The 16867-nt window shown below is 49.8% G+C and overlaps 1 protein-coding gene across 1 annotated transcript in view; it reads left to right on the plus strand.

Annotated features, from left to right (window-relative positions):
• HSD11B2 (hydroxysteroid 11-beta dehydrogenase 2) overlaps positions 1–15226 on the plus strand; it is a 29848-nt gene extending 14622 nt beyond the window's left edge. The window contains exons 2-5 of the mRNA XM_070953172.1: positions 10777–10989; positions 11555–11740; positions 12387–12524; positions 14249–15226. Coding sequence (XP_070809273.1) covers positions 10777–10989; positions 11555–11740; positions 12387–12524; positions 14249–14610 — 899 coding nt within the window. The 3' untranslated portion in view covers positions 14611–15226. The remainder of the gene's footprint in view (positions 1–10776; positions 10990–11554; positions 11741–12386; positions 12525–14248) is intronic.
• The last annotated feature ends 1641 nt before the right edge of the window (positions 15227–16867 follow it).

Raw genomic sequence — 16867 nt, forward strand, 5'->3', positions numbered from 1 at the left:
CTCCACCTCGGGAGTCACCGGACTTGACGGTGATCGGGCCAAACTTTTTCTGGGGAAGGGAGCCTCGCAGGACCCTTGCCCACCCGCCCTTCCTCCTGCAGGTCCAGTTTACTCTTTCCAGGCGCTGGGCAGCCACGCTGAGGACAACCTCGACAGACATAGCTCAGTTGGCCCAGCCATGGCCAATGTTCTTCGCCTGTGGCTGCGCTTGGCTGCAGGGGGCCGCTGGGCCTCCGCAGGCGGCGGCAGCAGCAACACCTGCAGCACCTTAGCCATCCCTGCCGAGATCCATGCCCAGCTATGGGATGCGCCAGGCCTGCCGTTGTAGTCCTCTGCAACTGCCCGCCACACAGGGAGGCCTCTCTGCCGCCAGTGGCTGCTCTGCCAAGGAAGCCCCGGAGCGGCGATGCTTGCACTGGGGCTGCTGTGGCGGGCACTAGGTAATGCAGGCTATACAGATGCGGTGCCTGGGTGTGGGGGCAAGAGCGGATGGGCCGCCACCAAGACTCAAGAGCAGGAGCAGGCACTCGAGGTCTACGGTTGGTGTCACGGGCGTCGAAAGGGGTAGGAGTTTGCAGGGATGTGGCTGCCTTGGGAGGATTGGGGGGGTGTGAGGGACCTGTGTGTATGTGTGAGGGGGGGGCTTATTTTCAGGGGAGGGCGTATATTTAGACCCACCCCAAAAATCAGGCTTGGACTTATTTTTGGGACATGTCCTATTTTTGGGGAAACACAGTATTACTTCTTGTCTTGCTCTCGGATGCTTTGGACAATAAGGTTTTTTGTGACAGCCCCAAGTATTGGAAGACAGCTATCATGTCACCCTAATCCAGTGTTTCTCAACCTCTACCACTTGAAGAAGTGTGGACTTCAACTCCCAGAATTCCCCAGTTGGCATGGCAGACTGGGGAATTCTGGGAGTTGAAGTTCATACTTCTTCAGGTTACCAAGATTGAGAAACTCTGCCCTAATCCTTCTCTTTGTGCCCAGTTCCTTAACCATTCTTCATATGTTTTAAGCCTCCAGCCCCCTAATCATCTTTGTTGCTCTTCTCTGCCCTCTTTTTTTGTATCGTGATGACCAAAACTGGATCAGTATTCCAAGTGTGGCCTCACTGGTGTAATGTAGAGCAGGGCTATCACTTCCCGTGATCTTGATGTTGTGCTTTTGTCAATGCAGACCAAGACTGCATTAGCCTTTTGGGCAGCTGATATCGGATAAAATTATTCCAGAATACTTTGGACTGGAAGAAAAAAGCAGTTCAGTTCTATAAATAAAGCTAGATTGCTCATTGGAAGCACTTTATAATGCAGCTAAAGTTAACTATTCTGAACGCATAATGCAAAGCAAGAGTCTTGGAGAAAGCTCTGAAGCAAATCAACACCCAGGCTGGCTAGATACCTCCTGCCATTGATGACACAAGCAGGACTTTACAAGAACTTAGAGAAATAATTGTAGACAGACAATCTTGGCAAAATGTTGTCTGTCCAGTCACAAAGAGTTGCAAGAGACTAACAACCTCACTACAGATGGCGATCACTTAATTTCTACATCACTTTCTAGGTCTCTCTATGGGGAGATCAGGAATTACTTCAGTCATCCTTAGATGAAATTATATTAGCTACTGAGATTGCTCTTCTTTCATTTTATCATTAATGTTCCTTCTAATGTGAGGATTCACACTCTTAGTTTTAAGTGAGGACATTGGAGTTATCAGGGCCTGGGGCAGGAGCTCTTCCCTCCTGTGCCATACGGGAAATTTTAGCGGAGAGCAGCATCACCAGCCATCCCCAGGGCTCTCTGATTCAAGCCCATCGCAGATGCCTTGCTTGAAATATGGCAGAGGAGTCTCAGGATTTTGTAGGATTTTAGTCGTGTGATCAAACGTCACCCTCCAAAGTGGCTTGTTAAAACGCGTAACTAAAGGTCTGGTAGTTGTCTGACTGCTGAGTCACTTTGTGTGCCGGTTGCCCTGCCTTCCTGTGTTCCAGAGGAGAGGTGTTCCAGATGCAAATGCAAGAGAAGCAGGAATGCCCGTGCCATGAATTCAGCCCTCCCTGGGGAAGCCCTGCCGCCCTTCTGGTGGGCAGGAAGGGAATTCTCCGCCCTCCCTCGGCAAGGAGGGCCTGGAGAAGCAGATGTTCCTTTCAGCACCAAGGAGAGCTGCAGGGGGAGAGCCTGCTCCAGCAGAGGGAGGGGGCCGAGGCAGAGCCTTCGGGGATCCCTTCTGGGCACCACAGTCCCCACCTAGGATCAAGGTTCATTCTTACTGTGTGTGCGTGTGTGTCTGTTGAGCAGCAGGTAGTGGAGCAGGACGGAGACGCCCCTTGGCTGAGCTGAGAAGTTCACTTCATTAGATGTGGTTTCCACAGGTTCCTTGCCCTATTTGGGGTGACCCCCACTCCTCCATCTATTGCCAGGAAACCAAGTCCCTGAGACTTTCCTCAGACAACAACTCGGATGTAGCAGAGATTTGCCTGGTGGAAATCCTTTCAGCTCTGAGGTTTCCCTACTCAGTTCCTAACCACATCTTCACTAAATCAGTTGAAGTTGAAGCAGAGAAGCCTTTTGCAGCTTTGGGAAGATGGAGCCTCGTGGCTCCATTAACTGAAATAGTATGTATGTAAAACACTCCTAATTATGTCTTTTCCCACAAAAGATTCTGATTTCTGAATGAACCCTTGTAGAATTTGTCTAACTTTTTTTTCTGCAATTTCCAGACAAAACAGAATTGCCAAAGGTCAAAACAATATAAGACGCATTTTGAGTTGGGACCACAGCTTAGGGTGTAATCACATGGTTCCTGGGAGAGGAATCTCAGAAAATGGGAGAACATCTCAGGACCCCTCCTACTGTGTTTCCCCGAAAACAAGACTGGTCTTATTTTCTTTTCGGCTCCAAAATAAGCACTAAGGGCTTATTTTCGGGGGATGTCTTATTTTTTCCCCCATGTATTTTAAGAGTACATGGGAGACCCGCTTCTTCTGCTTGCTTGTGGCGGGTCAGGAGGCCGTGGGACACACCAGTGCCACCGCCCTGTGCCCTGCACCCGCTTACCTCAGAGCCCCTACAGCCAGGCCATCCATGCCCCAACACCTGCCTCGCGTCGGCAGCTCCAGCAGCCTCATCCAGCACAACCTCGCGTGGCAGCTGGCCCACTTCTGCTTGCTTACGTGGCCGCAACAGAGCAAACAGAGGCTGAGTGATGTGCTGGTGCCACGGCTGTGAGGCAAGTGGCGGTAGAGCTGTCCCACGTGCCCTGCTGTCCCTCAGGGCCCCCCCAGCCAGGCCATCCAAGCACTGATACATGCCTTGCAGCCATGGCACCATCACCTCACTCAGCCTCCTGCTCCGTTGCAGCCATGCGAGCAAGCAGAAGTGGGCCAGCAGCCACACAAGGTCCTGCTAGACAGGGTTGCTGGAGCCACCACCTCAAGGTGAGGCAGGTGTTGGGGTGAGGATGGCCTGGCTGTGGGAGCCCTGAGGTAAGCCAGTGCGGGGCACATGGGGCAACTCCATCCCACCTCACTTTGCGAACGTGGTACCACAATGGGTGGTTGTGCGGCTGTGCAGGCGCTTAAGTAGGGCTTATTTTGGGGCTGGGCTTATATTGGGTGCAGGTGCAAAAACATGGTCTTATTTCTGGGATAGGTCTTGTTTTCACGGAAACACAGTAATATGGCTGAAGAAGAGTCTGACAGGAAGCCCCTCTGCCCTCATCCTGGTCCATCTATGCAGCTGGTGTTTGTTAAGATTGCCAAGTACTGCGTGCACATAAACACCCCCAGAGATGCACAATATACTTGGTTCCAGAAAAGAAAATGAGCAAGTCTGCTGCCCATAAAGTGGTTGATACCCATTTTCTTGTTCTCCCTTCCTTGTTTCTGTGTGGTCTCCTTCTTAAAATGCAAGCCCAGAACTAGATACCAAAGGTCCACCTGACTGGTGACCAGAGAGGAAAGGTGATTCTGTTGAACCCGAGGCTCTGTTAAGGATCACATTTGCCATTTTTGGAACTGCATCACAGTCTTGTCCCACATTTGGCTAGGAGACTCTGGTGCCCCAAGCCCTGGGCACATGTGTGGTTGTGCACTATCCCCACTTTACTTTTCCAATTTAGAAGTAATATACAGATTGGCCAAAATTGCCAAAATACATGGTCTTAGAGGTTGACAGTGATGAAGATTGCTTTGGTTTTTATTATTATTTTACATTGATTGTTGGCAAAATTCATAAAGACTCTTGGCAGGCCACAAGACAAAATACACTAGAAACAGCATGCAATAAAAGTGCACAAATGAAAGATCCTTAAGTAAACACAAGAGAGTTTAACAAATCTTGAAATGCTGAGCAGGTTAAAATCAAGACCAGCCATCTCTGGGAGGGCTGAGCAGATTCCACCAGGGTGGGAGAGACTGCATAAAGACCAGGGCAGCTGCTGAAAGGCAGTGCCTCCCACACCTGCCCCCACTGCTCGGATTGAGGGCCTCTCGGCGAGGTCGAACTGCTCTGGCTGGTTCCATTGGGGAGAGCTTCCTGCAAACCCTCCAGGCTCTACAATTGAACACTGGCGTTGGAGATGGCTTAAAGGGCAAGCAGCATTGGCCCTTGGGAGCGGGCCCTCGGGACCCATGTGCTGTTCTTACTGGCGAATGCTAAATTTGGAGCGATCTTCAAAGGCATCCCCTTGAAAAGCATGGCAGTGGGGATGAGGGCAGCAGTTACTGTGGCAAGAGCTCCCTGGTCTGAGTGGGCTGCAAGCGGCCCTCTGAGATACAAACCTGTCCGTCCAGGGTGATGCCGCTTGTCAAGAGACACCCTGAGTAGGCAGAGAATCCAGTGGGTCAACAGCAGCCAACTGGCCTTTTTCTCTCCCTCATGGCCTCCAGGCACTGGGACTGGGCTTCAAAACCAGTCTGGCCTGGACTGGTGAAGGGAACTGGTAGCGTCAGCACACGGATATTGAAGTCCTGACCTTTGGGTGAGTCCTCCTAGTGCCGTGATGGCGAACCTATGGCACTGGTGCCCAAAGTAGCACGCAAAGCCATGTCGCCTGGCACGCGCAACCTTGCCTTTTTGTTTTCTGAGTTTCTGGTGTGCATGCCACAATCAGCTGTCTTTTGCGCATGCGGCAGTGCCGAAAACAGGTGTGTGCATGCGCACCGGCCAGCTGATAGGTGTACATGCGCGCCAGAACCCAGAAGTTTGGCTTTTCCGGAGCATGATCCCTTCATGCACGCAGCAATGCTGAAAACCAGCCTGCGCATGTGCGCCAGCCAGCTGATTATCTGGTGCGCATATGTGCTAGAACCCAGAGGTTTGGCTTTTCCAGACCACGGCCGTGACAAGCGCACACGCATGTGTGAGACATTTCAGTGTGACCTTTTCGGCACTCGGTGCCGGAAAGGTTCACCATCACTGTTCTAGTGGCTTCATGGAAACACAAAAGAGGAGAGGGGAAAGAACTTCATGAGAGACTGGGCTTAAACCAATTTCTCCTGTTCTCCCCCCCTCCCCCCCGCAACTGGACACTGAACAATCCATGCTGGACCCATGAAATTGCACACTTTTTGTCGAGTCTCCAACTTGTCTTTTTAGGGAAGGTTGCGGAGGGACTGGTCAGCTTGCAGGCCCAGATACGAAGCCTTTTCAATCAGGAGTTTAGGCCATTGATCACCCTTGCAGAAGGTTTCCAGCAGGCTCAGGATGAGCTACAGGATCTCAGCAGCTTTTGATCCCATCAGTCCTGGCATCCTTCTGGATGGCCTTAGGAGATGCGGAGGCACTGAGGAACTCGGTGTGCCTGTGCCAAAGATGTCGTGTGGCGGTTTCATCTTTTCCTCATGACAGGTAGGAAAAAAGATGGACAAAGCTGTGAGGGAAATATGGGAAGTTGCTGTTAGAAAACAGCATGGTCTTCCATGAAGAACCATTGTGCGATTTGTGCCTCACTAGAAAATCCTACGGCACACTTTTTCTTCTGGATACATTGACTGGATTCACAGAATATGGTAAATTATACCCAGGTGAACGAAATACAACTGCTGACTTCACATTCCAGGTCATTCCCAAACAAAGCAACCACACACGTTATTGGCCAAGACAAAGGCTGTGTTTCTATAACATGCTGAGTCAAAACTTGCCAGGCACATTTCAGTCGGGTCAAGCACAGGACTGTTGGATGGGCGGAGGGCCCACAGGGGGTCCTCCCAGCCACCCGAAGAGAAGCTGAGCGGGGTGCTGGAGGCCGTGCGGGCCCTGGCTCCTCCGTGATTCCGAATTTCCAAAGATGACCAGGAGGAAGGGATGGTGCTCAGATTTGTCAGTGACACGTATACTGTAGAGAAGTGGTTACGTATATAGGAGAGAACAAGAAGATTCGGATCTGGACATGCTTGAACAATGAGCCAAAATGAGCAAGAAGAAACTTAACTGGATGGAAGAGATCTGGGAAATCCACTAAAGGCATAAAAGAAGGAGGGGGGGGGGACACTGGCCCAGCAGTAGTACCTGTGAAAAAGATCACAAGGCAATCACAAGTAGGACATGGATCAATAGTGAGATGCAGGTACTAGAAAGGCAAAATACTTAGGGATGCATGAACGGGGGCATCAGGCACAGTTCAAGGGAAGGCCCTGTCCCCCTCTGCTGCCCCGAGCAGGGCCCCCTCAGCATGACAGTTCAATTACAGCAACCAATGGGTGTCAGGGCAGAGAAAGGGAACAAGACAGTGAGGGGCCTGGAGGCCAAGTCTCACAAGGAACAATGAAAAGACTGGATCTGTTTGGTGGGAGGAAGAGAAAATGGAAGGTGAAGGCTTCGGATGTGTCAAGGTTGATGTATGGGAGGGAATGGACTTGGCCTCAGGAAAAGGCCCGTCCCCATCACTGGAAGTCTTAAAACAAAGGCTGACTATCCAAAAGGCTCTTGCAGATTTGCACCAAACAGCAGATGGAACTAGATGATTTCTGATGTGAAGCCTGAAAGTGCAATAGAAGCATTATTTTACAACCTCTTTCATTCCAACAAAATAACAGAACAATTAATATATGTACTAGAAATGTGATGCAACATTAAAATTTAATAGAAAAGTGCCTAGAAACATCTATCCCAAATGAAGTAGCTCCAGAAAGAACAATGACCAAATTACTTTTAAGATCATCTCTTTTTTTTTTGTCAGAGAAAGAATGACCCAGGTTGGGTGTTGACAGATATGCAGGAATCTAAAGCATCTGCCTGTCTAGCAGCCTCTTTAGAAACGCCGCAACAGCAGAGAAATCCTTTGGCATTTGAAGGCTGCCCTGGGGTTACCCACCTCCTCAGAAGCCTCTGGGGTAGTTGAAGGAGCAGCCTTGGGGCCTGGCTAACGTCCACCATCAGCTGGGTGGCCTCACAGGGTTTGTTCTCCAAGGCCATCAGACTGACCTTCCAGAGAAAAACCAGTTAAAATGCAGAGATGGGTTCAGGTGAGTTCAGGGATGAGATGGCCTCTTGCTCCAGGTTCGGTAACAGGATCACGGGGTCCGGTAAGCTCTGACGCTACTACAAATGGAAGATTGGATGAAGAAAGTCTGGAGGTAGAAGGCATCACCTGTGCAGAAATCCAGCCAGAGAGGGATCCTGCTAGAAAACAAACATCCATTTAGGCATGCAGGTTTATTGATAATATTGGTTTGCTCCCCCTCACTGGCTGCTTTGGGAGCAAATTATTGCAAAGGTCAAAGCACTGCTTTCCTTTAGTCTTGAGTTCAAGGGTGGCCCCTGTTTGGCCAAGGAGAGAAAAGGTCCCCTGGGCTGGCCGGGCTGGTTTGGTGCCCTTTGGGTGGAAATGTCGGGCCAAGGGAGTGGCAGCCGGTGTGCACACAAGCCCACAGCAGCCACTGCTTGACGCGCTGGCAGCTAGCCGGCAGCTGTTAATGGTTAATGTTGCCATAAATCTGCTGGAGAGGGAAGTTCTATCACCATACCTATCAGAGGGGGAAAGAACATCCTGTTCCAGATTGTTTTCATTCCTCCCCCTTTCCCTCCTGCTCAGCGTGAGAAAGTCAAGTCCACCCCTCCTCACCCTCCTGGGGGAGGAGTCCCCCCCTCTCCCCTCCGCCATTTTCTCCATTTGTGTGAGGCAGCCTCATCTCCTCTGCGCTGCAGGGTTGGAGGCCAAGAGCAGCTGCTTGGAGCCCAGGCGGAAGGACAGACTGCTCTCAGTGTTGCAGGTCACAGGAATGGAGCCCTCCCTCCCCCCCTGCAAGGAAAGCATCCTGGGGCTCCCCCCTCCACTGATACATTACAGTTTGCAGGACGCACCACTCGGGGGTTTCCTGACCGGCTGCCACCCAGCCCTCTCTGCTTTTTTCTACCCCCCCTCCTTTCTGAAATGGGGCTGGTTGTAATTTAAGCAAGAAAGTGTGATGGGTGCTCTGCCTCCCCCCCCCACTTGGTGGCTGAATCCAGAAAGAGGCAACCCTGGGCCACTGGATGGGCCTCTGCGTGGCACTGTTAAGACTCTGGTTGCTGTATGCCACACTCTGGTCTTATGAAGTGACTGATTTTCTGGGCATGCTCAATAATACTCTGTATCGTACAACTAATTCATGCTTGCACCTTCCAAGCAAACTAATAGTGATATAATATTAGCTCATTGATTAGATGGGATTAACAAATTGAGAGAACTTCCCCACCCCCTCAACACAAGCTGTTCTTACACTCAGTGGTTGGTGAGAAACCTCAGTTCCATGTTTGATCTGCTGCCATGGTCCATAAAAGCTGCCAAGCTTTGAACGAGGGGAAAAGCAGGCCAAGGCCCAAAGTCCCCTGCAGTCAGTGGGGACTGCAAGCCACTCAGGCTCCTGGCATAGGTGAGAAGCGGGTGCAGCCGGCCTGGGCAAGGGCTGTGCAGGGACCAGAGGCCCAACCAACAGGCGTGAGGGCTTTGGGGCCTTTCACCAGCTTGGCTGAGCGGGAATGGAGGCTCCCTCATCAGCCGTGGCTGGGCACTTCCTTTGAGGCGGCTCTTGAAGATCCTTTGGAAACCTGTGATTTTTAATGCTGATTTTATTTCCTGTCATTTTAATGTTTGCTTTGCTTATTTTATATTTTTGTCCTTAAACCTTTTGTGTTTAACATTAAATGCATATTTCTAGGCTGCTCCAAAAGTTCACGAAGTTGCTCTGTGTGTGTGGGTGGGTGTGTTGATGTGGTGGGAGGTGAGGGCCTCTCTTGCCCTGCGGCGTTCTGCTGGGTCTGATTAATGTCCTGTTTAGGCCTTCTGAGAAGCATCCCTGCTCCATGGGCCGTTCCTGTCCTGGTTTAGGGTCCCCTTTGCCCTGAATTGACAGCAAAATGTTAGTGGGGAGAAGGTACCTCCTCGGGAAGAAGCAAGTGCAGGAACATAGAGAACGACTGTGGATGATGGTAATGAAAGAAGATGGCAACTATTTTGTGCTGCAACCAGAACTGCTTTCAGCTGAGCCGACTGGTCAAGCGAGGCCTGGTTGGCCTTCCCATCATTTCCATAATCCCAGTTCAGCCCGATTTGGGAATAGGGCCTTCTGGGTGCACAGAACACCAGGGCCTCTGGCTTTGGGGCTACTATCGAAGTCCACCTCTCCTATCTCCCCACACCCTCAAATGCCAAATTCTGAAGTGGGTCTGGAAAGCTCAGACAGGAAGAAGGGTCTCTCCCGCAGCTGAGTTACAGGGGCTCTTCCATAATGAACTTGAGACCTTTGATAGGCCCCCACAATGCCTTCTACTCAGCACCTGAGTGAAAGTTGGTGATTGCTCATTTGTGGAAGCACAGCACAACACCAACCCCCTTGTGATATCAGCCTATCTTTGAAGTGCTGTTCTTGAAGATGAAGCAACTTGGCTCAGATTGACCTCCCTGCGGGTCCCACCATCTTCCTGGTACCTGTTTCTTGATGTTAACATTTTTTTGATGGTGTGATGATTTTTTTACTTTTTGTTATTAAATTGTTTGGCTCAATCAAGGATGTAATCTTGAGGCTGACAAAATGATGGCCTCCTGGCATCGATCAATGCAGAGCTTTGCGGTGCTTTGGGGACTCTAAAAATCCAAAATAGTTGCAAAAAATAATTAAAACTGAAAAATCAAAAAGTTGTCAAAATAGAGAACCTAGTTGATATTGTAAGGTCTCTGGTCATACTTTCACTTCCAAGATTGAGGTGCTCATTTAAATTTTTCTCCCCCTTCCCTCCCTTTGTGCCACTGTTTACAGCAAAGTTCTTACTGGGGAGAAGTCAACCACAGAGTCCAGACTATTTTGAAAACTTGGGTTATTTCTGGGTTCTGCATGTTCCTCTCTCCTTGTGTTTGCCAGGGCCCAATAAGCAAGACCTCAGGCATTTAGTGATACTATACAAATACATTTCATGGGGGGACCCTGTACCTGGCCCAAATAGTGTTTTTAAATTCCCATCATTCTCTCTGGGAAAGTTAAGTATACAGTTAATTCAATTGAAATTAATTCTTAACAAGATTTTTATTGTGATGACCTATTCAGTGCATTTAAATGTCTCCATTTGACTTGTGATTATTCTTTGTTTAAAAATTGTGAAAAACAACAGATTCTTGGAAGCCTTAAGGGTAAAGCATAATCGTCCCATAATCAGTTGATTCTTGGCCCCCTCTCTTCCACATATTCCAATATGGCCCGCCTTTGTGCTTTCATCGTTTCTGTCTTCAAAATAACCATGGAAGGGCAGGGCAGGAGGTCTCTTGTCCAGCTCTCCCACCTCTTTCTTTATGCTCCCCAGGATGCGATTCAGGCTTTGGGAAGGCAGCTGCCCAGCATTTGGACAGGCTGGGGCTTACCGTCTATGCCAGTGTGCTGGACCTGAAGAGCTGTGGGGCAGAAGAACTTCGGCAGACGTGCTCCCCACGGCTGACCCTCCTGAAAATGGACCTTACTAAAGCAGAGGACATTCAGCGAGCCCTGCAGTTCATCAAGGCACAGACCGGAAGGACAGGTAATTGGCCCTCAGCAGCTCTCGGTCCCATAGAAGATGCTGAATAGTCTCCGTCTATTCAGAAGTAGCTATCCCTCTTTCCTAAGATGCTGATCCCCAGGGATCATCTGACTGAGGGGATGAGGATCATGGAGACTTCTCCAAGTGGGAAGACTACGACTGGCCTTGAAATGGTGTCCAGTCACTGGCCTATAAATGCCAAAGGAAAGTGCCCCCAACCTGTTTTCAGAATTTCCTGTGTCCATTGACCTAATGTGACCTGACCTGACCTCCCTCCCCCAATGTGCTGATTTCCAAGGTCTCTGCCCCTCTTTGCTCTTGGCCACGTCTCTCCACCCAGGCCCTGGCCAGCGTGTCCTCCTGTGGAGGGAGTTGATCTGAGATGTTCTGAGGACAACTGTTCTGCCCATAGAAGAAGCAATCAGAAAATAGCCACTGCCAGGGATTACTGGTTTTCGTGGGCTAGACTTCATGTTTGGCTTAATTCGTGCCCCCCCCCAATCTCCTCCTTCTCTCAGGCTGCAGGGAGCATTTCCATACTTCACTGTTTTGTTTCAATGGGCAGGTCTCTGGGGCCTCGTGAATAATGCTGGGTTCAACGACACCATTGCCAACGCGGAGCTGACACCGCTGCCCCACTTCCGCACCTGCATGGAGGTGAACTTCTTTGGGCCCTTGGAGCTGACCAAAGGGCTGCTGCCCCTGCTCCGCTCATCCCATGGCAGGATCGTCACAGTCAGCAGCCCGGCTGGTAAGGAACCCCTTCAGAAAACGGGGCTTGCTCAGGCTGAGCCCACAGGAGAGAGTTAGGCCTATGACGAGAGTGACCCTCAACCACCTGGAAAACAAATGTGGTTTTCTGGTTCTGGTTCTTTAGCAGATCCTTCTGAGGGCTTTATCTGCAACTTTATTCGCTAGAAATAGGTGTGTCCCAGTGGTGGGTTTCAATTTTTTTTACTACCGGTTCTGTGGGCGTGGCTTGATGGGTGTGGCAGGGGAAGGATACTGTAAAATCCCCATTTCCTCCCTATCAGTTGGGACTCGGGAGGCAGAGAATAGATGGGGGTGGGGCCAGTCAGAATTTTTACTACTGATACTCCGAACTACTCAAAATTTCTGCTACCGGTTCTCCAGAACTGGTCAGAACCTGCTGAAACCCACCTCTGGTGTGTCCTCCCCTTCCCTGGACTACGACAGGTTGCCACAGCAACTTGGTGCATTGTGTGAACCGAGGCCCTTGTGCCAAGCATTGTGCTCTATGCAACTGCAATTAAAGTTGCTGGCTGTTATCCTGCTCACCAATAACAGTGACCTGTGGAGATCTCTGGGGAGGAGGCCCTTGAAGCCTTTGGGATGGCCAATGAGAGGCCTAGCAAGGCTTATTTGTGTTCCCTCAGGCAATATGCCCTACCCCTGCTTGGCCAGCTATGGGACCTCCAAAGCGGCTCTCAGCCTTCTGATGGACACCTTCCACTGTGAACTCGCACCCTGGGGGATCAGAGTGAGCGTGATTTTTCCTGGGTACTTCAAAACAGGTAAGGCTGAAAATACTTGGAAAATGCTGTGCTGTATCCTCCTCCTCATTCTAGCCATGGTCTATCCACTCAGTGGTGGGTTGTCCCCGGTTCGCACCGGTTCTATAGAACCAGTAGTAAAACTGGCAGGAGGTTCTGCCCACCAACCCCGATGTCATCGAAACGCTTCCGCGCATGCGCAGAAAAGCATGTGTGCAAGCAAAGCAAGCACACATGCACGGCCCCGCTGCGAACCGGTAGTAAAGGTAAGTAGGACCCACCCCTGTATCCACTGCAGGATGAAGGCCTGTTCCACATGTTTCCAATACGGTCCTGAGTTTGCCAGTTGGGCCTGCAGTATTTGCTGATGTTGTCAGTTGGGCCTGCAGTATTTGCTGAAGTTGTCAATCTGTCTTGTTTAAGGTCTCTTTTGTGGACACTTTTTATCAAGTGGAATCCATTCTATGACTGTCTTGGTCCACCTGCCCTCAGTTCTTCTTGCTATGTGACCGGCCCATTTCCATTTCAATTCTTTGACTCTTGATGGAATTATATATTTTCATTTGTTCTCTAATCCATGTGCAGGCTTTCTATCTTGTCTTGTGATCCCGAGCATGTATCTTTCATGGCTCTTTGTGCCACTGGTAGCTTCTGTATCAATTGTGAGGTTCATGTCCATGTTTCACTGACATACATTAGAGTAGGTAGCACACACTGATTGAAAACTTTTCAAGCGTAAGGGGAAATTGTTCTTCAGAATTAGGCTTAGCTTGCCAAATGCCTCTCAACCACATTTAACAATTTCCTTTATTGCACCACCTTCCATTGAAGTATACAGTATATCTCTGTTGTCCAAGGTATACAGCATATAGTGGTCTACTATATCTAGTTCTTCTGCAGATATAATTTTTTTTCTTTGAATTTATTGAATTTATTAAACATGACCTGGCTCTTTTTCAGGTTTATTTTTAAGCCGAATGGTTCTCCTGCTTCGTGCAGCTCTTGTATGTGGCCTTGTAGCTCTTCTGGGTCTTGTGAGAAGAGAACATCATCATCTGCAAATCTTAAGTGATTTAAATAGGAGCCATTGATTTTTATTCCATCTTTTGCCCAATCCAGTTTGCAAAATACTTCTTCAAGGCAGACCAAGAAAAAGATAGGCGATATTGTATCATCTTGTGTATGACATAGCTGTGCTATGTATGGATATGTGCATTTCTCCCACATACAGAAACTTGACATATACTTTAAGATCTCTGCTGCTTTCCAATGAGATTTTTCACCGCAATCTTCTGAGCTCAGCAATTTCCCTGGAAAGTAAATGCATCTCAGGAATTGGTCATGCCAAGAGGTCCTTATCAGTGGACGTTTCTCTGCATGTTGCATGACTTAGCTACTCTCGGGGAAGCTCACCAGGGGGCTTCCTGTGTATCCTTGCTAACCTTCCTTCACGAGCGGGTATTCCAGAAGCCCTACAACAGAGCTCGAACAGGAGACGGGTGGCCCTCATTGGGGTGGAACCTGCAGCAAGGACTCTGAATGTCTAAAATGATGGTGAGATTGTGTCGCATGCTGTGTAGAGCAGGCAAACACTCCTCTGCTCTCATTTAAAAATACAAACCGAGATTCTTGGAAGACCAGGCTTTACATTAGCAACCATCTTGAGTTTTACAAACACCGGCCTTCTCTGGAGCCTTATGAAAGTAAAGCTCTCCTCCTCTCTCCCTTTCCCTGCCTTACAACAGGTGGCAGCTGTAACCCCGAGTACTGGAAGGAGAGGAAGGACCAGCTCCTTGCAGCTCTACCTGACGACCTTCTGGAAGCCTACGGAGAGGAGTATCTTGAGGAGATCAACAGGCAGTTTGTGGACTTCATGAAGATGGCTGTGGAGGACCTCAGCTCGGTGGTGGACAGCATCACTGACGGCCTCCTTTCCCCCAAGCCTCTGCTAAAATATTACCCAGGGAGAGGCCTGTGGCTCATGTACTTCATCCACCATTACCTCCCTCACACAGTCCGGGACCTTTTCCTAAAAACCTTTTTTATCAATCCAAAACTGCCACAGGGATTGTGTCCCAAGGCCTGCCACACACAAAAGCTGTTGTGAGAGCTGCTCGGGTTCTTTGGCACCATCACCAGAGAATCTCTGGAGAATGTTTCCTTGGAAGGAATGTTTCCTTTTTATTCCACCCGTTTCCAGCTAGCTAGAAGAGGAATTTGTTCCTATAGAAACAAGCCAGGGCAATTCTGTCAGTCCTGGGTTGTCTCTCACAATGACTTTCCTTGGGGGGATGGGAAGCACAAATGCCCTGGTCCTAGAGACAAGGCCCGAGACACCTGGGTCGGGATAGAAGCCGCATCCTTTCTAAACAAAGCCTATCTGGACTTTCTCTCCCCCACCCCCGGTCCCCCAAAATGTGCCAAAGGAGAGGTCAGAAGCTGCTGCTAGCCGAAACAAAGAGCTTCTGGGCACCTCTAGTCTACCATATACCTCCTTAAAAGTTGCCTCAAGTAAACTAAGCTACCTTCTCTTGCCACGTGCTGGGCAAGGACTGACCTCAAAGTCGTGGCCTTTGGCTTCTTGGTGAACCAACCTCCTCTGTGGCTTGGGCCAGTTCTCCTCCTCCGCTGCAGCCCTCATCATTGTGCAGGAATAGCATCAAGGGGACCTCACTGTTGAGCCAATGGCCTGCCATGTTTTTTCAAAAGGAGCACAACTGTATTGTTACTTAGTTAAATAAAAAAAAAAATTATTGAATTGAAAATTATGTTTTACTGGGAACCACCCAGATACTGTTGAGTTCAGGCCAGGAGCTCATGGCTGTGACCCCCCTTAAAAAGGCTCTGCAGTCAGAGAAGCGGTGGCCTCCCACCCCTATTAGCTGGCTCCGCAGAACGAGGCGGCCCCCTTCCAGGCTAAAAGGAGGGCAGGACAACCATGGAAAGAACCGAAGAGCTTTCTAGGGCAGGGCTCTCCAACCTTGGCAACTTCAACTCCCAGAATTCCGCCCCGTGTCTCTGGGAGTTGAAGTCCTCCAGGCTTAAGGTTGCCAAGGTTGGAGAGCCCTGTTCTAGAGGCTTCTCAAAGGAAAGCTTCTTAGCGCCGGCCTTTGCTTGTTCTGCTATTGGACATCTAGGATGGGGCTATCACTTGCCACACACTTGTTCAGTTTTTCTTATTTGCTATACAGTTGCTTAAAGTTGTATTCCATGACACGATAGAGCAAATTGAAGAAGTTTTCATCTTTTCCGTAGGTCAAACAATTTCAGATTAACTGGGAAATAACAGAGTTGGAAAGGACCGTGGAGGCCGCCTAGTCCAACCCCTGCCCAAACAGGAGACCCCATTCCGGACAAATGGCTGCCCAACCTCTTCGTGAAAACCTCCAGTGATGGAGCACTGTTAGTAAGGTAGCAAGCAGAGTTACCAAGGATTAAGTCCAGAGTATAAATCACTTTATGTTCATGCAAGCAAACCTGCTGGGGTTTCTCAAGCCCCATCAGCAAGTTCCCTCTGCACGGCACGCACCAAGTCAGGCGGCTCTCCCCCTGGAACAGACCTCTGGTTGGAGAGGGGAGCCGAGACCAGACACATGCAGAGGAACAAGGGCTATTTGGATGAAGAGCAGGAGCTACTTGGCCTGAGAAGCAAGACGATGGAATAGCCACATTCAAATATCTGAAGGGCTGTAAAGAAATCGGGTGTATTAGCCATTTCTCCAGAACAGGAAGACCCAGAGGCTGAACTACAACTGGCCCTGTTGGCTAGGATTGCTGGAACCTGGAGTCCAAAACCATCTGATAGGTCAAAGTGACCCCAGTCCAGCCCCAGAAAGCAGGATCAATCAAAGGGGCAGTTTCCATCTGGTCTGCAAGCTCCTCTTTCCAGGGAAGGTCCAGGTGAAGAGTGGTTGCGTGGCAGCTTCAGAGAACTCTGGGTGAACATTATCTAGTCCCCTTTCAGTTAGGGATTCAGACCAGGGTTGGGGACAGACGGCATTGATTGCACCATGGAGGACCTGTGGCAGGAGCAGCACTCGATACCACCAATCATGGAACCCTTCTGGGCAGGCTTGGCAAGTTGGGGATGGTAGCACTGCATTGTGCTGGTTCTCCTTCCTCCAGGGCCAGTTCCAGTCATTGTTGATAGGTGGGAGAGTGCCAGGTTGTGGCCCCTACTTTGTGGGGTGCCTGTTCTCTCTCCCCTGCTCTTTAGCATTTACATGAGGCTGTTGGGTGAGGTGATCCATCGTTTGGGGTGAGACATCATCAGTACGCAGACACCCAGCTTTACGTCTCTACGTCCCATTCCCTTGAGTGATGCCGTGGATATCCTATCCCAGTGTCTAGGGACCGTTGGGGAC

The sequence above is a fragment of the Pituophis catenifer genome, unplaced genomic scaffold, assembly GCF_029215685.1.
Source record: "Pituophis catenifer annectens isolate HBS135680 unplaced genomic scaffold, rPitCat1.0.hap2 SCAF_13, whole genome shotgun sequence".
In the NCBI taxonomy this organism is placed as follows: Eukaryota; Metazoa; Chordata; class Lepidosauria; order Squamata; family Colubridae; genus Pituophis; species Pituophis catenifer.